The sequence below is a fragment of the Opisthorchis viverrini genome (genome assembly GCF_000715545.1).
Source record: "Opisthorchis viverrini unplaced genomic scaffold opera_v5_56, whole genome shotgun sequence".
NCBI classification, from domain to species: Eukaryota; Metazoa; Platyhelminthes; class Trematoda; order Opisthorchiida; family Opisthorchiidae; genus Opisthorchis; species Opisthorchis viverrini.
The window spans coordinates 16,868-39,550 of record NW_008751713.1 but is presented as its reverse complement, the minus strand read 5'-3'; the positions used below and the strand labels follow the sequence as shown (position 1 = coordinate 39,550).

The window sequence follows — 22,683 nt, the reverse complement described above, 5'->3', positions numbered from 1 at the left end:
CACAAATTAGCAAACGCGACCGCCGAATTAGAGATTCTTGTATCTAAGTTATCTGTTGCACTACAAACGGAACCGAAATGACTTCCAAGACGCGGAAAGCGCTCAACAACTTCCAGTGCCTCTCCTTGGGTTGTAAGTGGCGTGTTCGGTGACTACATGTCCAGAAACATGACCTTCCACTTGGTGGGTTTAAAACGCATGCCAACGGGTGGGGTGATTTAAGTTAGTCCATCCATCTCCAAATAGGAAATCGATGTCATCTAAACATTCCATATGGACAATGTTATCATCAGCAGCTATTTGAACGCCAGTGTTCGTCTCATTATCCCGTCGACCACGAAATTAAAAAGGAATTCAGAGAGTAGGTATCCTCATTGGGCACCACTTTGTTTAAGACGGCTTTTGAAGAGCTTTTAGTATACTATCGCGTGCCCTAAAATATGAGGATACAAAAAACTCATGTTGTCCACAAACATCCGGGGTACTCCTTGCTGGAGAGTCTTGTCAAGGAGAACAGATTGGTCAGTTGAGTTGAGTGCGCCTCGGGAATGCAGGAATATTGAAATCGTGAGCCGCTTATATGTATGGCGTTGTTCTAGCACCTGAAGGTATGTGAGGAGTTGACCAACTCAACCTCTACCAGACCGGACTCCCGCCCAGTAGACACAGTGCCACCGGTGGCTTGCTGTAGCAGCTGCTTTCGAGTCAATGTTTTGCGCGCCACCATAAGATGACGAAAGACAAGTGACGCCAGGAGTCTGGTCACATGAATCAAGATGATTAGCCGAGAGTGTCGTACTCGCCACCGGCCCCTTCTCTGGAAACTGCGTCTCAGCACCACGAAACTTTAATGCTTGTACTACAGTGTCGCAGCGAGTTTTAGGCCCAACTCGCACATGATTAGTCAATTGCCTGGGCCACTTGCTGCGGCGGCTTCAAGTCAACCACTGATTGGTCCAAAACATGGATCCAGCAATATGCTCCAAGTATATGCAGGTGTCAGAAACCGGAGGATCGAAGATTTGAATCGAAGAATGTTTAGCAATGCCCGTAGTTCCGAGGTATATGAAGCAGCTGTCCGGTGAAAACAGCATTTAGAGACCCAACCACATTGCTAACCAGAAACTTTTGCTTACTAGAGTGGGTTTGTCGGTAACGAGAATACCTAATTGGGTTCTGCAGGCTGACCTTAACTCAAGCAACCTGAATAATGCTCCCATATGTCCCCTATTTTGAGCTCCTGTCAAGTACATACAGTAAAGAATATATCTTCTTTATAGAAAGTACTTTAGTTTCAATATATAAAGTATATAAAGTAGTCACTTCGTTAGAAACTTCCACGCCGGATGCAGGACAATTCTTCCAGAAACTCGTACATATATGTGCCAAGTCACGAATACCCGCCGCAGGCTATTGACACGCCGAAATTGAGTTCGCCGAAACTATGGGGTTTTCGAATCAAGAATTCGAAACGGTCGTTACACTCATAAATTCACCGCAAACCGTCTGCCATAATGCGTCCCTAACCAGAAGACTACCAAAGTACCGAAAAATTTGACATCCACGGACGGATTGACTTGAACAACCACCAAGGTGCGTGAGGATCACGGTCAACATCCGAGTCTCACAATAAACAAAATCCATTTGACGCGACTTGATATGCCATCTTGGAGCACCCGGCACTGAAGCATCTGGTCCACAAAAGAAAGGCCGAGAACAAAACAGAAAACCATTCATACTGCAACGATATCGGCACCCAAAAATGGACAAAATCCACGCATGAGTAGACATGGACAACCAATAACGGTGCATGAGGAGGTCAACACCCAAATCTCACAACAACGCCAGTGGTCGTGAGAACTTGCGCCTAAACAGCATCACATCTGCTTAATTTTTGGAGCGATACCAGCCCCTGTGCTAAAGAATCCGTGTTGCTAGGTGTATATGTCAGCCCTTCATGAATAATGCGCCCGGAAGCCCATGTGTGCATTTGTTTAAGTATGCGAGAGGGCCACCAACTAACTTTTGGCAATGAATATGTGGTGCAAACAATGGTATCTAAGTGGTATTACATTGAAAAAATGCAAATTATCTCTTTAGGTAAGGAACAAGCAGTTGGGTGCGGGTGGAAGGGGTCATAGCACACCAGAGAAGGTCGACATAGGGGAGAATCCATGGACGTACCGGAAGAACTTGAAGGAATATCGTGTGGTGTCAGGTAATAAATGCCAGCGAGGACAAGCCGTGAAACGGCCCGGAGCATCATACCACCTCACAGCGTTGCCCGTGAGCCTACCAACAGCGTTCCTCGTGAGCCTACCAGTGTCCCAGGATATGTTAGTGTGTATGTGGCACAAAACTTAAAATCAATGTTACAGGCCGCCATCAGAGAGATTTTGACAGGATTTCCGGTAAAGGTTTTATCTAGGACCATTGGATATTTTCTAGCAGATCACAGCACAGTATAAGGTGTGGTTCCAGTGTGGGTCTAAACCTTACTTGGACAGAAGTTTTTGAATCTCTTGGGGTAGGAAAAGCCTAGGGTTAAATGACGGCGGTTTCCCACTCGCGGTACCCGGTACGCTGTTCCCCGTGTCCGCAGTGTATGTGGCACCCGTAATATGGGTAAAAGTACACGATGTCAAGAAGTCAGAGGCACGGCATCAATGGACTGCTGAAACAAGTGCCAATTTTTAACTGGACTTTGTACACAGCCTTCGAACGTCACGAAATGTGGGCACTTAAGTTGACTTCACATCATCAGCTAGGATGATCTTCTTCCATAAGTAATGTGCCCAGGGACACCCGTAATATGGGTAAAAGTACACGATGTCGAGAAGTCAGAAGCCCAGCATCAATGGACTGCTGAAACAAGTGTCAATTTTTAACTGGACTTTGTAAACAGCCCTCGAACGACACGAAATGGGGGCACTTAAGTTGACTTCACATCATCGGCTAAGATGATCTTCCTCCATAAATAATGTGCCCAGGGACGTCATTATTGTACAGAGAAAGTTGGTTTAAGAACATCCGTTCATATAAATCTACTGGTTGTGGATAGGCCATTGTTTTTTTCCGGGCAAATTTGGTTGACTTGATAAATCTTGCCTAAAGGACTGGACATGTAGCGGAGCACCATCATTGACACTTTGATTGAAGTTAGCAAAAGTAATTAACCATTGTGTTGGTGGACAAATTTAGGAGGAGGATGCCTGGCTTGCCTCATTCTGGAATCGTATGGTAGACATTAATGGGACCTCGTTAGCCAGAAGTTTCAAATACATTTGAATAACAGCCGGTTCTGGCCTGTGAGCATCGTTGCATCACATCATGAAGGGCAAGGAAGTGGGAAAGAGAAGTTGGAGTGGAACGGAGGTGTCATCTGACCCAGCTCGAGTGGGCGTGTTTAGCTATTCTGGCGTTGCGACCACAGAAGCAGATGTATAACAAGTGTTTTTGACGCCTGTGAACCGACCGGTGTTACCATTTGGAGTTTCAGGCAGGCCGATCGTTCCACCCCGGTTACAAATCTAGAGCGCACCATACGACCAAGTAAAGACCAGTGCAAAATAGTGCGCGCGAAATATATGGAGAATCCGCATGGCTTCCAATTTCATATGAGTTGTGAGACCATATATGTCCTAAGGGACATGGCAGACAAATTACGCTAGCAATCAAAGCGGAATATCCCAAAAGTGGGTTTGGTCATGTCGGGACCAGGACAGTGTGAGACCATATATGTCCTAAGGGACATGACAGACAAATTACGCTAGCAATCAAAGCGGGATATCCCAAAAGTGGGTTTGGACATGTCGGGACCAGGACAATTCGAACCAGGCGCCACTGCTTATAATGAAGGAGCCCTGAAGATATCTCCCGAGAAGCTGTGAGAAAAGAGCGATACGTGATGAAGGGGAAGAACCAAAGGCAACAGATTTCTGGTAGATAGATTCAAACTTAGTGAAATTCATTTAAAAATCTCCCGGGCCATGTGAGTGAATGGGCCAATCTGAGAAGGTTGATGTGAGCCTCGTCCGATGAATCACATTTAAACAGTTTGCTTGGCTAAAGACGTTCTAGGTTACATGTGGGTTGTTTCGCGGAATAAAGTATACCATAGCAAACCCCACTGAGTGTTAATCACATCATGTAGTATGGGAGTCAGTCTTTGTGCTTTTTTTATCAACGACCGTCTCAGCTACGATACATAATGACGGGACCACTGATGCTTTTTTTAGAGTCTAACAAACGAAACACGATATGCGTTGCCACACCAGGAAGCCATCTCTTTCTTACACATGCATATTTGAATGAGACAGCCGGTAATTGCATGCTCCTGCATGGCCAAAAAGAGAAAATGCACAAACAGTTTGCCGCCGCCGGAGAAGCCGACACTGGCTTAAGGCAGTGGCTCATTTATTAAGGAGTAGAAGAGCGGAACCCACATAAGATCTAACAGTGGTGGCGGAGTAATCGTAGAGCCGTATTCATAGTTGTAATTTTCTCAGCAGCCTCACAGATTCTCGCTTTCAAAAAATGTAACTGCAAACGATATGAAATCACTTCACCTTTGATCGTGACACACCTGAATCTACGCACAAGAAATACGCAGCGTGCCCCTCAGATCCATTTCAATAATGCCCAGGTAACCAAGGGAAACCTTAACTGCACAATCATCCAACATTTTTAGCTAAGCCTTAGCAACATCTATTTTCTCCTTTAGAGGAGTCAAAAGGTTTAAACGCACTTCAAGAGAATTCCTCGAATTCATTCGAAAAGAACCAATTAGCCCACCAATTATGAAACTTCTTGTTGGTCGGATCAAGGGTCGAAAACTCGTGCACAGCAGTAATCCGCTATTAAAAAATGTTGGCCTATTCGCAAAAGTAGAACATCGTTTACGGTGTATTCCGCGCACTTATATACAGCATTCACAACAGAAAAAATAAAATGAAAGTTGGTAACGGCCGAAAAAACACTGACCACAGAACCGTTTGTTCAGCTTCAGTGCAAGACCCATACTGGCACCCACTACTGTGCCAAGTTAGGATGGTTGGGTTTTTCAAAACAACAATCCCACGCTCTAACGGCATGTCCAAAAAAAGACATCAGGTACCACACTCGTGGACTTTAGGGCAAAGCCCTACGCATCCGCTTAAAACTAATTTTGTAAGCAATTTGCTTGTGACCGTTTCATACAGGACACAAAAAGATTGACCTCTCCAATGTGCTGCTGGCGCGGATGCCGGCTTTGTTTTCAAGTCACAACTGCTTTTCTGCTCAGGCTTCCTAGCATGTCTTGCGCCATTAAGCGAGTTGGAAACGAAATACTCTCTGAGGTTGACGAGTATTGTTGGTTACAACTTTCGATACCAGTTGTACAGAACTTGAGTTGATTCACTTCCTTGCAACGCCTTATTTGCTAACCATTGTGAGTCACTTCTGTGGGCTAGTTAATCTCGGTCCTTAAACTTCGTAACAGATGAGAAAAATGAACATTGGATGTGAGGTAAGGTATTGTCCTACTGAGGCCAGTCAACCGTGGCATGTATTTATTCTGCACGATCGTCCGTGTACCATCCCTTTGTTACATCTAAAAAGGCGCTTAATCGCTGCAGGCGGTGAGTATACTGTTGCAAACGCAAGTGTTAACTGCGCGGACGCACAGAATTAATCGACGAAACCTCACAGTGTATTTGGCGCAAGGCTGCGTGAGGCCTATTAGGTACAGTACGAGCAGGAGTGCCCTAATGACGCGCAAACTGCGAACATAATTACATGCAAAGTCAATTGAAGGCTTGTTCCCGATATAGTCACTGACACACGCGAATGTTTTACCAGGGCACAAAAAAGACCTAAACCATATTTTCTATCATTTGTTGCTTGCGAACAGTTGCCAGTCTGACTGTTACTATCCACACGAAACTGGCCACGTTGAAACGGACCGTAATGAGGGTTCCATTTGCATCTTGTAAGTCACGTAATAAGTGAGGCATGGTCAAGCCATCATGGTTTGCTTTACAAGCATAACACCACTAGTTGAAATTTCCTTACCTGGATGTGGGTGCACTGCACTCGTCCAGTATTGAGTTTTGTAAATCTGAAAAATGGCAAATAACTACAAAAGCTTGCTCAAAAACTATCATGAGTTAAAAGTGTTGACATCAGCATAACGTGTGCAGTAAAGCAGAACCCGCTGTGGCGATATTCGGAAAGTGACCTAATAAATTGGTAGACACACTCAAGTGCATCTCACAGAGATTGGAGTGGCATGAGAAGCGGGCGAAGAATTGACCGCGTGATTGGCTTGAAATCACCTCAGCACAGTCAAGAACGCAGTAAGCAACCTGTATTTTCCACAAAGAAATAAAAACCCGAAGAACCTCGAAAACAAAGATTGAAACCCCATTTTCACCACCGACAACACCTAACTTTTTGGAAATGGGCTTTAGGGTTTACTACTGTGTAGCCTCCGGAGGTGCTGAAATGAAAAAGGACTGTGGTGGGTTATAGTTTAACGCAACAAGGTTTTTTAAGAATGTACCTTATTCTGAATAAAAGTTGATCCGATATGCGGCAGTAACGCCTGATTTCATGGGCAATAGTTCCAGATTATCTGGAGTGTGACCAGTTCCTAAACTGCTGGACCGAGTCATTTGGCTTAATTTGCATGGTAGAAATTATTGCGAAGTAGTTCACAGGGGCTAAAAATACAGGTAATTCTAATGCGACCTGTTGCATAACGTAGTGCAATATGGACCAGTCTGAATGATGGGTTTCAGAGGGTTTTGGCCCACGGACCCGAGAACATGCTTTGCACGTGAGATAACTCTGCAATGCCTGTTGAAACCTCCATTCCTGTTGCTTGCATTTTGCACGTTCATGCGCTCGGAAAGAATATAATATACAGCTTTTTGTTGTGCCCTAGACGATATCAGAACTCAGACGATATCCAGTTAGATCTTTGTAGGTGGGCCAACGTGCGCCTTAAAAATCTGTTGCTTTGGGCCAATAAACTAAACGATACTGCGTTTCCTAAGGTTCACAACAGTTCAGAGTGACTAATGATGGATGTGGCTACATCCGACAAATTCACCATGAAAAATATTGATGCAAACATGGTTTATGTGCATTTTTTATAGCCCAGACGAAGTGTGCTACTGAGAAGGGCGGAGACCGGTATTCAATAGATGCACATCTTCATGTGATGGCACCGAAGACAGCAGCATGAAGATTTTGGTCCGCATGACCAAGCGGGACAGCTTTTTAAACGGCTCAAAATCTGTTACGAACGCTCATGGTATCTTCCCTGGAAGCATGTGCCAGAAAATAGTGTATTCCGCAACGGTCCACTAGTTAAATCCAAATGGTGGCAGCTGATTGTTTTGCGGTTTTAGATGCTGCAAATTTTTTACAAGCATCTTGGGCCATAATGACAACAAAACAACGCTCTCAGCATAATAACGGCCGATCCGCAAATTTTTAAAGAACCCATCTTAACATTGACCAAACAATTTTTTTGTCACATCCAAGTTTTCTCAAGCGCCTGGAGGGTGCATCTGTGCTAAATCTATTTGAATGTTGCCAGGTACTCAAGAAGACCTCCACCTAAAAATCATTCTCTGCAAGGTGTTTAAAAATCAGTTGAACTTAATTCGATCTCGGCTCAATAACCAAGCAGTAGATCATTATAAAATAGGGCTCTTCACGAGAAAGCTGACGGATACAACTGATAGGACACTAAGTATGGCGTGATTTTGCTGGTTTCACAGGGCCTTTCAACTTTTCCCCACCTACTAGTGTTAAATAACTCCTGAATAAATGGTATGTGCAATAATCTGCGTAGATATATCACACTTTCATCAGAAAACTGCCTGCTTGGAGATAAATGAGAAAAGAGGTTGTCAGGTCGGGTGTTTTGTGGATCGGCTTTCAGTCCTCTCCCGGTTATTATCTAAGTCAGTCATTCTTTTATGTTTCTTCCACTTGCTGGCTATTCGGCGAAGACAAAAATGTTTAAAATGTGCACAGCCCTAACCGTTTATAGATGGATGCGGGCAGTATGGATCAGAGCACTGAGGACTGTACAGCGATGACTCTGCGAATAAATTCTTCGTTATCCTTATGTGCTTGCCTGACAAAAAGTGAATATTTGAATCTCCTTGGCACTTTCCCAGTGGTGGTACAAAAGCGCTGGATTCTTCCTGCCCGAGCCAGAGTTTTGAAGTTCACACGGCAATTTCCCAGTATTCATGCTTGACGCGAGTTGAACATGGGCTGCACTACGACAGGTAAGTCACTGCATCAGGGCGTTTTAAAAACTATAGGCCGTTAAGATATCTGACGTAAGGAAACAGTAAGGATGGCCGGTTTGCACGCCGTTCCTGATGAGCAAGAAATGGAGATGCAGATATATTCTCATACAGGACCCATAGTCTTAAAGCTGCGCTCTCGCCAACAAACAGAACGTAAGCTGTGACGCTGCTTCAGGTATAATTTGTTGCGCCTTTGGGCACCGTCCGGGCATGAGTGCAATACACACGGGTGGTAACCAAAATCATTCTTGCTACGGAACCTCTTTTCTTCTAGAAGCTTTAACTAGTGCAACGGACTCCCTTCTAAGATAGCCAACTGCCGAAGCGAGAGATGTTAAAAAATGGCTGTTGACGGCTTACCAGTAATAAGGTAGATTAGATGAACTTTAAAGGCATTCTACACAGTTTGCCATCGCCTTCCTTCATAGAAACACGAGTGCTAGCGTCATATACTGCCTTCATTTGGCCACGAATCAAAATTGCCTCGTGACCTGCTCAGAGGCTGCCACAATTCCATGATAACTGACTACCATTCTGACCTCTGAGTATCTATAATTGAATCTATCAACCACTGAGTTTGAATTTCAGCAATATGGTACTGACCGGAAGGTAGAATCGGAGGCATGAGACGCGGTCGATCAGCAATGTTATGGGTATCAGCGCTAATTTTAGATTGGGCTTGCCATCGTACAAAAAGTCATGCTACACAAAAGTCACATTGAGGGCATCAGGAGCGGGGTGATGAGACTGAGGAATACGGCCGCGCCCTATATCTAGTGTAGGTGTGGCGGGTAACTGACTAATGTCAGGTGAATCTTTCCTGAGGTAGTGGAGGGCTTACTGGTGGTTCGGCTTGGAAGGGATCACCAAGGGCTTGAAATAAGCATCAATGGCGTCTGATTTGGGTTTTTCCATGGCAAAAATATATATATATATATGGCCTTGACTAAAGCACCAATTGTAGCCTGTTCAGTCTTCTCAATGTACTGCTTGATATTTTCAAGGCTTTCGCACCGTACGCGAGGGTGGCCTGGCGGCATACAAGTTCCCAGACAAAGTGACTCGTAGGGCAAAGACTGCAGCACGTTTAGCTAAGTCTTGGAACGAAAGTTAATTAAATATGACATACTTTGACCAGGAGTTGTGAGGGTGATGTCTTGGGACAGGCCTGCGCGGCCGGTGAGAGGGCTTTTAGGGGTTGAAGGGCACAGATTGCTCGAAATAAGGCGACTGAATCGGTTTGCTCGCACAAAACTGTGCCGAAAGATTTGTTTCAGGGGGCTGGATATCGAGCTCTCACTAATGCATAGGATTCAGTGGAGTGAGATAATGTGGAAGGTGAGTAGAGCGACGAAAGCTATTCATCGGTAGCCGAAATATGAGTGAGGTGGGAAAAAACGTCAGTGCAGTAAGTATCTGAAATCGGAGTCAAGAGGTGCTTTTGAGTATGAGTCCTGAAGTTGCAGCGGGCCTGGGAGCTGGTCTCCAGACTTTTGTTAAGGTGACTAATTCCCAAGGTCACCAAACACCGCTGATTCGTATGTAAAACATGAGTTCCCTTGCAAAGGAGAGTTTGAGTACGAATAAACTTTTTTCTTGCAGGATTGAGACCGGTTGGAGGTTTACAGCTCCCGAATAAAGATTGCCAAATGCAAAGTCTTTTTTGGGAGACTCTTTTGTTCCAAAATAAGGTTTCAGAAGAATTTCGGGTGTGCATCTAAAGATCGGCGAGCTAAATGCTATCTGTAGTTGGAAAAGTAGTCATAAAATGATGATTTTGAACTTTGAAATTTATGTGTAGCTGGTATCATGACAGCCACATAAAGATCCCTTGAATGTGTTCAGTTAATTTGCGTATTTTAACTGATAACCGTCCAGTAACCAAAGGACACGGATACGCTGGTATCATGACAGCCACATAAAGATCCTTTGAATGTGTTCAGTTAATATGCGTATTTTAACTGATGGCAATATAACCGTCCAGTAACCAAAAGACACGGATATTCGGGACTACTTGTGCTGCTATGGATGGTATTTAACATTCATTCATTGCATTACGGAAAATAAAAATACCGTATCTGTTTTGCGATACCACAAAACTGAAGCATAAGCAGGTTTTTGAGAGAACTGAAATAAAAGATGCCCACAAACTGACAGCTACAAGACACCCAAATACAATGGTCACAGCTATAGCTGCGACCGTAAGTCAATCAATTACTTCGTTGTTCTCATTATTCCACGCACGTCCCAGTAAAATTGAAATGGTGAATTCAATCAAGTAGGAACCTCATTTTCGGGAGCGTAGAACCAAAACAGCTACTCCCCCGTTGCGCATACGATTGAATGGGAGTTCTCTGTTAGAACGTTCGACTAAGAATATAACTTCTGAACCTGCGATATTTCCTTGGTTATTGTATCCAGACCAGATATAATTCATGCATGTTATAGAAATACACGTTGATGCCTCGTAGTTTTTTAACGGTGGTTGGACGGCAAAATTCGACAAAAGTTTGAACCAATTTTCTCTGAACAATTTCTGGTAAACTCTCCGTTGTAAAAGCTTGTTTCCTACAACAATTAAATGGAGGTTGCGAGTATATTAGTTTCAGACGCAGTAGTAGTCAACCTAATTATCCTTCTCGATTGGTTACTGATCAGATGGCTGTTGACCCGTTAGTCAATTTTGGTAACTGACTTGCAAAAATTTTATCACCATACGGGGAGACATCGTCAGTGCACAGCTGGAAGGTCTTTGTTAACTTCGATCCCCATTATTTATCGTTCTGATCATCTTGTCTCTTGAGTGAATCGGGTGGCCATTATTCAACTGCTACCATTAATTTTGTAAAATATGTCAAGTGCCAATTAGCCCAGTGGACATCTTCACAGGCATGAGTGAAAGGATTAATGAAACCACAGATGTGATAACCATGATTCTCTGTTGCTGGGCTGAACCTTGTACACAAATGATGACACCAATACGACTGTTTCGCACAAAGCTGAGACCAAATAAACTACCTTGTGGAAGGTACATGTGGCCAATATGGAGAACTGTGTCGCCGACAAGCAATGATCTACCACCCTGATGAATTTGCCCGGGGAGTCACAGGTATTTTCTATATGGGTGATGCTAAGTGGATGAGATAAGCTAAGTAATTTTCGTCAACTGCGTCTTGCCCACAATTCATTTTGTGTCTCCAGACTACAGTTTACCCAAGATTTCACAATTATACGGCAAGTCCAAAAGGGACTAAATTATTCATTTAGTACGTACTGCTATTATTTATTTGTTACTATCTGTTTCATTCATTTTGCAATAATACACTTAACCATTGATTTATTTACAAAATCTTTATATATTGGTTTGTAAACCGTGTACAGTTGCCTGATTTGTCTAATTTTGTAAATATTTAGTTATTTCTTCAAGGATTTGTACGTAAAAGACGTTTTTTATAGTTTATGAGCGTCGGCCAAAACGAATCTTACGCAGAAGAAAATGAATTAATCCCTTCACAACCTGCGCGCCACTCACACCATATACCCTGGCAGCAACGGCTACTGTAGCACTAATTCCAGCTATGCTCCACATTAGACCCACCTGCCTTTGATGCACTTTGACCTGAAAGCTTACCAGGGGTGTTTATTGTTGTACATTTACCACGTTACTTTGTGTTTGGTAGAGCTTTATTGGCAATAATTCGAGTGCCAAAATTCTTAATACTACATTGAATGTTAGCGTACAGAAAGGTTTCATTTTTCTTGCTCGAGGAGGTTGAAATTCACATTGAAGATGTGAAGCTAAAACTGGCTGCCAGTATTGTGTAAAAAACATGCGGCACACTGTTTCTCCGAGAAAAATGATTTCAGCTTACAACCCACCCACTAAAACATTTCCGATAATGTGAATGGAAAAGGTTAAACCCGAATGGTTAAGGCACATAGCAATCAAAATCAAGAACGCTGGACACCGTATTCAGTACTTTAACTGAAAACTTGACATCAAGATCTCATGTTTTTTCTCTTTTACCGAACAAGCTTAGTGTCTGGCAACCTTCTTTATTACAAGTGCAAAGTCAGTGCCTTCTCAAAAGTGGGTGACGTGTATTTACACTGGATGTGTAATGACAGAAAATCAAGACTAATGATTAAAAAACTAGCATTCAAACAGATATTTATTTAAAACATAATGCTTCAAGTATTTTCTAATATTTTCAGCTGTTTCTGGTAGCTGGTTCCAACCTCTTACAAGAAACTGGAAGATTAGAACTACCGGATTAAGAACCATTAAATTGCCACTCTCTTTTTTAAGTTTTTGCGCACACAGATGCTGCTGTGGTTCCTATAAAAAGATTTTACGGTGTGCACAGAGTTTAGTGCTTGCGTAAGATACGTAATCTTGAAGTATAGTGTAGTATCATGGATAGCATGGCAAATATAGTGCATGTATTGTAGCATGGTTTATAGTATTGTATATGCAAGACATATGTGCCATACCATACTATACTTGCATTTGGGAGGCATTTTATTAAAGTTCTGTTGACGAATATTCCCATAAAATCCAGTGTTTTTAAACCTGTTGCGGTCCAAGCGGCTGCCGGATAGCTCAAATATTTGAGCAATATGATGTGCACATAATTCATGAGCCCATATTTTTTAATAAAACAAGAGCAGATGAAACTACACTGCTAAACTACATGACCAGGTTATTGACATAGACTTGTACCCTCTAACCCAGTGCCGCCAGATACAGAGGGTCTCCCGATGTGTTCCAGGATAACCAGAAACGGCGAAAAATAGGACATCAGCTTCTAAACACATCGTACCACCTGAAGCAAGAGCAAGCTATATCGATAGATCATCAATACGGTAAAATGAACTCCCTTAATTTTTCTAAATACGCGCCGTCAACCGCATAATGCGGCACAAAATTGTCTTATCAGTCCATTCACGTCTTCAATGTAGCTGTAAGCTACTTCCAAAATAAATTGCATCTTGAGTGATAGGCTTGAAATATCGTTAAATAATCAGCTGCAGGCAAATCAAGTCCTAAAAAACAACGTAAATTGAGTTTAGGGTAATAGTAAATAAGACATGAACAGTCTTATTTTGACTAAATTTTACCAGCTACTATGTCGCAAGGCAGGTCTTGGAGGATAAAAGGATTTGTCAACATATGGGATGTTACGGAGTGGACGAATTTACGTAGCTCTACGATACTTCGCAATTAAAAAAATGCGAATAAGTTCACCGTACATACAGATTTAAATGCCTCCATCCAAGCCAGCAGTTAATAAGTAAAAGATGAACAACTATCTAACTACTAGAATGGAGAAGTATCACGCATTTTGGATTATTGAGTTAGACACACAATAATGACATGATTGAACTGCCTGGGCGTGTCTTGTTGCTGCTTCTGGGCAAATTACTTTTTGAATTTATCGTCGGTAAATTGCAGGAGGGGCGGAAACAACACCCGCGACACCCAGTCCAAACAGTGTTCTCAAACTCCCTTACATGCATTTAAATTATTTCTTGTGTGTGGACTTCTATTGTGATTGTATTCTACGACTATTTCGGTTATTTAAAGCTAAACCGTACGGAAGTATTAAGCGGGATTATTCGTGTTTCTCAACCGTCATGCGCATATTGCATTATGGTCGCGTGCTGTGGACATCAAGCAATTTTATATTAAATTTTAGCAATATGTCGGTGAGTAAGTGGGTAAAATAATTCCGGTATTTCTTACAGGACACGATTTGATCATTTTTGATGCTTTTATGCCTTTGGATGAATATTTGCAGAAAGTGTGCTATGCTGTAACTAATTGCAGTGACACAGTGAGATGTCATTTGCTTTTTCCTCAGGTTTTTTAAACGGCAGCGACCAAATGCCGCACCTTATGTAGAGATCTTTGGACTGCAAAAATTCGTTTTTATCCCGCTTTACTTCTAATTCCTTCGTCGAACAAGCATAAAGCAAATTTGTTTTTGTTTGCTCATCTGCTCAGAAACTACCCTGTACCTACAGTTACTGGCGGCACTATGGCCAACAATAAACTTAGTGTAATACTTTGTCCCGTGTGTGCCATTTTACTGAGGTTTGAAATTTTTGAGCATAGGATAAGGACGTATCAAAATATAGAGAAACTGCTGACATTATAAGAATTTGTTCCAAACATTGAAGCCGCTGCCGGGCCGAGATCAAAGGACATAGTTGTTAACCTTGGGGCACAGAACAGAAGTAACGGAAAGGCAACAATGAAACAAGACCCTATATGTTTAGCGTTTTCCTTTGAAAGTATTTTAATTAGTTTGATCACTCTTAATAATATCACCGACATTCTCCTCTATAGAAAATATCTGAATTCTTAAATAACTTATTCTTCAAGTTTTTGTAACTAACAGCTGAAAACTAAGATTTTAGTACATAAAAAAGCGGTCTGAGTCACCGAACAGAATAGCTCCGTTCATTAAAAGCAGAATTTTCTTGAGGCAGTGCGGATAATACTGGCTAGTTTCACTGAGATTGAGACACCAAATTCTGACAAATAATCAAGTTGTTTAATCCAGTCGTCAGTTGCATTAGTTACGCAAAACAGACCACACCTCTTGAGCTCTCGTTCACTACACCTTGCTAACCAAAAGATAGCAATCAGGAAAACGTACCAATCACCATTTTCTGCCTAAAAGGTGCACATATGATCATGCTCAGTTTACTTGCGCATTACTGATAGTCTAAGGTTAGGACTTTGAGACCTATGGTGCTGTTTAAAAGACTGATTTGCTCAACGCCACCACCTTAACAACCACGACCAGTAAATTGCTCATCAGCGCAACCGCAAAGCACCAGCGATAAACATTTTTGTTGTGCGGTCAAAAGTAATGATTACGACTATTGCGGTGGACTGAGCTTTAGATTTTGTCAATTTTACAGCATAAACTACCGTGTACTGACGGTGCACCAAAAGCTGTGGCAACCCGCTAAATAACTATACTGTATATCTACCAGCACTGAGGTAACCCTGATGCTCATGCTGGACTGTTGCAATGCTGTTTAATCAGGGAATTTGAATGTGGATGAATCCCGTATCTGCTTCACAGGTGTTAAATTTTCCAAAACAGTCGTTCTGGCGGTGGCCTGTGTGTAGTACACCATTTCCGTTAATTTTGATGGTTGATTTACAGAGTGCCAAATTGGCTCTACGCGCCACTGAGCGTCTTACTCCATAAAGTTATGGGTTTTCCATGCCACCATCTACAACATTAGTGGTGGCAAAGGCAAACTGCGGCAACAAGCTGTTGTAGTTCCAAAGAAGACGAATAAGCTTTTTGGTGTTGTACAATACTGACTTTAGCAAATTTTAGCTGAGCTTAAAAACCTACAGCAAGGACCTTCGTTACTGAGTGATGTATAACACTCTGGTTAACAAGCATTCGTATGTGGCTTTTAGTGATCCTTACAGATAGTTGTTAAATTAAACAACTAAGTTAAAATTGGTGACAATACAGATGATTGTATTTTTATTCAAGATAAGTGATACGGTTGTTTGCTATAACAAAAAAAGCGTGGTATAGCAGCGCATAACTTGAATTCACTTGACACGCAGTGACAAAGTGAATCCGTGTTTAAAGTTTTTCTGAAATAAAAGTTATATCACATATTCGATGGAAGCGTCCCAAAATATGTATGAACTGCACCTGAGATATGTCGCGCCACAAATCCGTGTGATGCAACGGAATATAACAAGTACCTGATCATGGAGTTATTAATAATAAGACTGTACAAAACAAAATCAGTAAATAATTAGCCAAACTATAGGGATCTAACTACGGATGAATAACATTCCACAGTATATGTAAGTAACAAAAGTCCTTCTGTATTATAGGAACTCAAAATAGATTTTCTTTCCACTTCTTAATTAATTAGTTAAACACAATAATATCGGTTAAACTTTGGGTAATGATTTTCCAATAATTTGATCACATAGCACTGGTTTATAAAAACTCTTGCGTTTGTCATGAAGCAAAGTCACATTTTATTAGAGTTTTCCCGCTGGGTAGGAGGGTTTAAAAATAAGCCATATCAAGCAACAATGACCGTAAAAACCATGAACAGGATAATCAACAACCAAGTTGGATTACTGATATTTTAGTGAGTACACCAAGGATTTATAGGAACTCATTTGAACAACTTTTATATGAAGAAGAAAGAGATAAATTTGGCTGCCATAAAATTCTTTCCAACGCGGCAAGTAAACTTATTTTATTCTGTATTTTGATTTCACCGTTCCCTTTTTCTTGACAGTACCATATTTTTAATATCATATTGTTAAACAAAAATATCTTGTTGCAAAAAGCCTGACAAAAAGCTACCTGAATCTAAATTATGAATGATTCTAGCCGGTAATTGCCAGAGTTGGAGTGATGAACATAGTACATGTGCTACAAGTTTACAACTAGCCGAAGAAAGCACTAGTTTGACGGATTTCTGTAGGTTGCTGCTTTTTTTCGCGTATTTTCGTTAACTGTCATAAATAGAAGACAAACGCATTTTTCGTTTGCACCGCCTTACTATTTGGTTTTTCATTCTGGAGGAGAGTAAAACATTCAGCCTTGATGAAGTACAACTCAAATTTGAGCCACAGAATTCCCCCTTCGTATCTGGTATAAACTTAATTGTTTCCACTTTTATACCCAAAAATTGACCGCCGTTCTTTTTCCAAAGAGTTTCAAGCTGATATCTAGAAATACTTGCTACCGTGGTATGCCAATGACACTGGCTTCTTAGTATAATATATATTAAGATCAAATACATTCCACTTTCCAAACACGATACTGTGTTAGCATGCAACTCATAGATTCTTCTTGTGCCCCACTAAGTCCACCTTAGATTGAAGTTCGTAATGATTTCGGTATCTTGCTGCGACTCTTTTTTGAGATGTACAAAGCCATGTTCTTTTCAGACTTAATGAACGTCCGCCACCGTGTAAGCCCATTTGGGTGCAAACGCTTTACGCCACTTGTTACAGTCGCTGAATCCTAGGTTTCCTTTCTACGGAAATCAGCCAAAGTTGTTTTTTACAGTGTTGAAAGCTTTAGGACTTCTAACAGACATTTCATTCTCTTAGTGCCTTTGAACTTCTCCGACAAGCTGAAAAGGGCTTCATAGCTGTTTACTCTTTCCGTAAATGATCGGCAATGTGCACCTTAAAAATCTTCAGAGCTATTCAAAATTCAAACTTCCTCATTATTTTTTGAAGACCAAACTGTCTAGTCGCAACCGGCCTAGACTTGGTATATCCAGCTTGCACCAGAACGAGGTATAACACCACAGTCTGTCTAAAGACAAATTAATTATCCGTGTCAACCTATTGGTATTACCTCTGCATTTAAACGGCATCACTCAAGAACAGTTGCGCTCTATGGTTTCCAAAAACAAAACCAAATAAATGTGGTTTTTTGTCGCAAAAATAAAAAGTAAACAGTGATCAAAATTATTATTTATTAGTGGACTTATTATTGAACACACTTAATCTGAGTAAAATTTGACATGAAACCACACGTTCTCGGGAAATTATAAAGGTTTTAAAGAAAACAAAGAATGCCATAAAACAGTCCATTCAAATGTGGGTAAGTTTTATGGAGCATTAATTAAATGAAAGTAGATTTCAAGGGCAATTTCTGAAACACTTTTCACCGAGTATTGTGCAGATTAAACAGCCGACCATTTTTACACATCATAGTGAGAACTTCTCATTTATGTCACGAGATAATTAGATATTTCACGTTTTTTCATCAACATCTACCCAAATTCTCATGAGCACATCAACTAATAGACAAGAAATCACACACATAATCAAAAAGAAGGAATTATGTGGAGCATAGCGTTTAGTCCCATTACACCCATTCTTATTGTTGCAGTTGCAGTACCGAACTTTCACTCGATATACCCCTTTTCGGTCTAGACACCACCGACCATCTTCGAGTCCGATGACACCAGTGACTGCACAATCACGATAGTAACGGCGAGTCCATTTTCCATCCAAGTACACTGAATAAAGTAATAATAAATTTGGTTGTCAAATAGATAATCGAAAGAACGACAAAAACTTGAAGGCGCAATACGTATTTGTGCTCATTATTTCTATGACCGCAAACATTTCCAATTACTAGTAGAATATAGCAGCACTATGTGTCAGACCTGATTTAACTATTATAGCTAGCATTATAAGTACCTCAAATTTCATACTTTCCGGGTCTGTTATAAAGTTTGTTATGGTTTAGAAATAAACGTTGTCTTTGTTCTTCACCGAGTTTGAGAAAGTATTTGCGAACGTTTTACGACCATTGTAGTTGTTGCCAGGAGTACGTCGTATTTGTGGGAAGGCAGAACATTTTTAGAACGAAATTAGGTTTCCTAAATATTTTGATAGCATCAGAGAGATTAGAATTATAACGACACAACAAAAGCTCTAGAGCATCAGCAATTAGTGCCAGCATTTTAGAAGTCAGCGTACAATGCGCGGTTCAAGTGGTCCGCGTTTAAGTTTGGAGGCGCACCTTGGGCTGAAGCTGAAGAAACAAAATTGCAATGCTATTGTTTTCAATGTCAAACAGCATTGTTCATGGAAGAAGCATAAGTCTTCGTTTGCTCTGGTTTGTGTGTGCCAAGACAACATAAACCGTTTGACTTCTTGCATATTAAATCTCTGGGTGTAAGGGTAGGTAACCACGGCGAATTTCCGTTTTCTCATGTTGTCATATTTCGTGAAGCCGAATGTAACTCGTTCACTTCTAACTTCTGGAGCTAAGTGATATTTTGGGGGGAATCGCGAAAGCAATTTACATTTTTTGGCACTGCGTACTCAATTGCTTGCAGGTTTCGCAAACCCCTTCGATTTCATGGTTCATTTACTGCACATCTCAGATACAGACTCTGCTTATACAGAGTCTTTGTTATGTTAAAGCCGATCGTGCTTAATAGGAACGTGTTGACCAAATTAATGATCTAAAGCTGCCATTCATGTGGAGAAAAATTATCAACAGTAAAATAACGAGAGCAAGAAAACATGGCTTTTGTAGACAAGCTTAAATACCCAAAGCAGTACTAAAAACGTTAGGTTTTCTTGAGTGACATTTTTGTCGCTGCGATGTTGATACTTTTTCACTCGATAAAGGATTCAAAGGTTACCACAAGGATGAGCATGGAAAATTCATTCAGCTCAGTTTTGTTGTCCCCCTAATTGGTAAACCAATCAGTACTGTACACAACGCAGATCAATCGGTGTTTATTTATATCGTATTCAACGTCAATTATTGCATAAAGAAACTTATACTATTTGAAATACGCCATTCATTATCACTGTGAATCACCTTTTTGCTTTACGCACACATTCCGCTTGTTTGCTTTCCTCCGACAAAACTAAAAGTACACCTTTTACTCACGCGAAAAACACTGCAAACATCATTATTAAGGCCACTGTTTGTCTGTACACTTTGGTATTTAGAGTAACCTGCACCGTTGTGACAGCTTCCCCAACAAAGTATAATTTTCTCATGCCAAGAAGCCAGTAGAAGTTTCTTTCCTCAGGCGTTTTGCAGCATCCACTTGCTCCAAACTGCTCTTAGCATGTGTGGAATTTATTATATTTAGGCGACTTTTGCGTAGACTTTTAAAACGTAGAGCATCAACCCAAGGGTTTAAAGTTTGAGTTGTTAAATTAATCACAATGGCATTGCATCTTCTTCGGGAACCTTCCAGTGTTGTTCTTTTTTGTTTTTTTGGATTGCATGCTAACAATCTGAAAGTATCAGATGGGTTTCGTCACCCGTTTAATACGGTTTAATTAACAGCATGATGAGGTCAGTGGTTGTTTGAATGATTGATTCAGTTTGGCCACTTTTGTCTCTTGAGGCAGCCTCTGGCAAAAAGTACTAGAGGATAATGGATAGCTAGTGTACCAACTGTTGTAAAAAACACGAGAAATTCCATCACCAATCGATGTGATGTCATCAGTGCACTGTTAGAGTGTATAGTGGTGCGTGGCGATGGGTTGGTGGTTCTGCGTTGACTAGTGTTTTGAATGTGCGTTCAGTGGTGTTGCACACACCATCAAATCATCGCTACGCACCACTACGCTCCATAACAACACATGTACGTTATCATCTGGGTTAGTGGTTAAGAGTTTGCAATCAAATTGCCCGGCTTAGCGAACAAGCCAATGACCATCTAAGCGACCTATGCTACCAATTTTCTCCTCTATATAAAACATTTGGAACATTTGTCCTGATACATACAAATGGGGAAATAAAAAGCATATATACTATGTTGCATATATGGTTTCACTTAGCGGTCTTTCTTACCTGTTTTCCACACATAAACCCAAAAGCTCTAAGTATATAACATCGGAGGGAAAAAATGTTTCATGACTTCCTTGGTACTTTTCATTTGCTGTTTTTGTCCTTTCGTCTGTCTTGTCCGCCTTCCAAATTCCAACAAAGTCAATTATTTGTATGCTCGGGATATCTTCAACCGGTTTTCTCTCAACATCGTGCACGGCGTATTGACATCAACTATGTCCTCAAAATGTCTTATTATGTTTTTCACATGGCATTTGGTTGGTCTCATTTTGAATTCACCTGACGGTTGGCAATATCCCACGGATTTTTAATCGCTAAGTTGTCATATTAGTTACATGCCATAGGATAATTTGTTTAGTGATATTTTTCCGAACATTGGTAAATTATTTCTTCAATCCCGCGTTTATTGTGCATACATACATGCATACTGCGCTATAAGTAGTGTATAGTTGGATTATGCTTGTTAATATAGAGTCTATATATATAATATATATATATATATATATATATGAAGCCAACATGAAAATTCTCCTCACTCTTTGTAAAGTCACCAATGGGAGCAGATAGGTCTGAAATCAGTAGTCTTAACTTTTTGGTTTTGGTCCGTAAGCTAGGCCATCTAGCTGTCCTTTCCAGTTTATACAAATGCCAGCAGGTCCGGTAAACATGCGCTTATAAGAAAAACCCGATAGTTACTAACAGTGACACTTTAGAATGAGGGGGTTTGATCCAACTGCTCTATTCGTAAGTATGTCAAATAGCCTGCATGTTATGTCTTCGGAATCATACAAAACGTAAGACTGTTGGGATGTAAAGCTGGGTTTTTACTTTTGACAGCGTTTAGCAGTTTGAAATCGGAGTTCTGACGCGCTCGGTTTCATTCCGCTAAGCAAACCACGAGTGTAAGTGTTGCTTCACCGCACCGATCTAGCGTGAGGTATGCGGTGGTGTTTTTCTTCCACTAGTAACAGCAGTTACTTATGTGATGGTCAAAAAAAATTTTACTGCTCCTTTCATCTTCTTTCACAAGTGAAACACGCTTTGTAGAATGTTACTGATACCACAACTTTCAGATTTTTCATTTTTGCAGCATATAGGGAGTTAATGGAAGGCTGCGTAGGGTTTTAATAACAAATGTATAAATATATACCAAAATGAGCCAAAATGAGCTTGTAGGCTTACGTTGGCCTGCGTGCATTACAACAGCGTTTTTAAGTGTTTGTGGTATTTGCGTGGTGGCAGCATCATCCCGTTTTGTAACTTTTAGTATCCCTTTGTTAGGTTCCTTTGACCTAGATATAATCTAATTTAATCGAATCCACCGTCTAAACAGTTGCATGAAAAAATATCATGGCGACACTTAGAATTATCACGGATAAACTCACTTTCTTGAATCATTTTAACACATCTTGAATAATTTCGTCCATCATCAGGACATGGAGTAAGGATCATTGTACGGTTATCAAAGTGGTCAGCGCAACGTGGCTGGGTCAGAGAATTGCACTGGTAGCACCTCAGGTTCGGGCCAAATCCTGAAAGTAAATTTCATGTATACCATACGGACGTACCCATTTCGGTCATGTTTACATGACCATAAACCAGGGCAAGAATAACTCCCACGAACACGCGCATTTCCGCAAATCTGAAAGATGCGGAGTTTACCTAAGCTCAAGGCCATTCCATTGTTGAGGTCAGCCAAACACCCACTTAACCTTGGCGAGAGGCCCTGTAGGGTATGTTTATGTACGGGCAGGAATTGGAGGTTAGCAGGTTTGAGATATATAGAAATTCCAGGGTGAATAGCTGAAATCAGAGGAAACATCTGATTCTCACTAGTCACAATGGGGGTGAAAGGAGTGTAATATAGAACACTACATATCAACGGTTGAACAGCGAAAAATATGCCTAGACTTGAGCAGGCGTTAGGAATTTTATATCCTGCTGGCAAACCTCACTCAAGGTTCACGGCTGTTCACCTTATGTATGTTCGGTTACTTTAGTAAGGCGGC

At 41.1% G+C, this 22,683-nt stretch overlaps 1 protein-coding gene across 1 annotated transcript; it reads right to left on the bottom strand.

The window, feature by feature from the left end:
* Positions 1-17,820: 17,820 nt before the first annotated feature.
* Positions 17,821-22,306, bottom strand: T265_03783 (hypothetical protein; the record flags this gene model as incomplete). The annotated part of the gene is made up of 3 exons (XM_009168354.1): positions 17,821-18,365; positions 22,060-22,206; positions 22,243-22,306. The coding sequence occupies 3 exons, from the start codon at positions 22,304-22,306 to the stop codon at positions 18,097-18,099; spliced, it is 480 nt and encodes a 159-aa protein (XP_009166618.1).
* Positions 22,307-22,683: the final 377 nt, after the last annotated feature.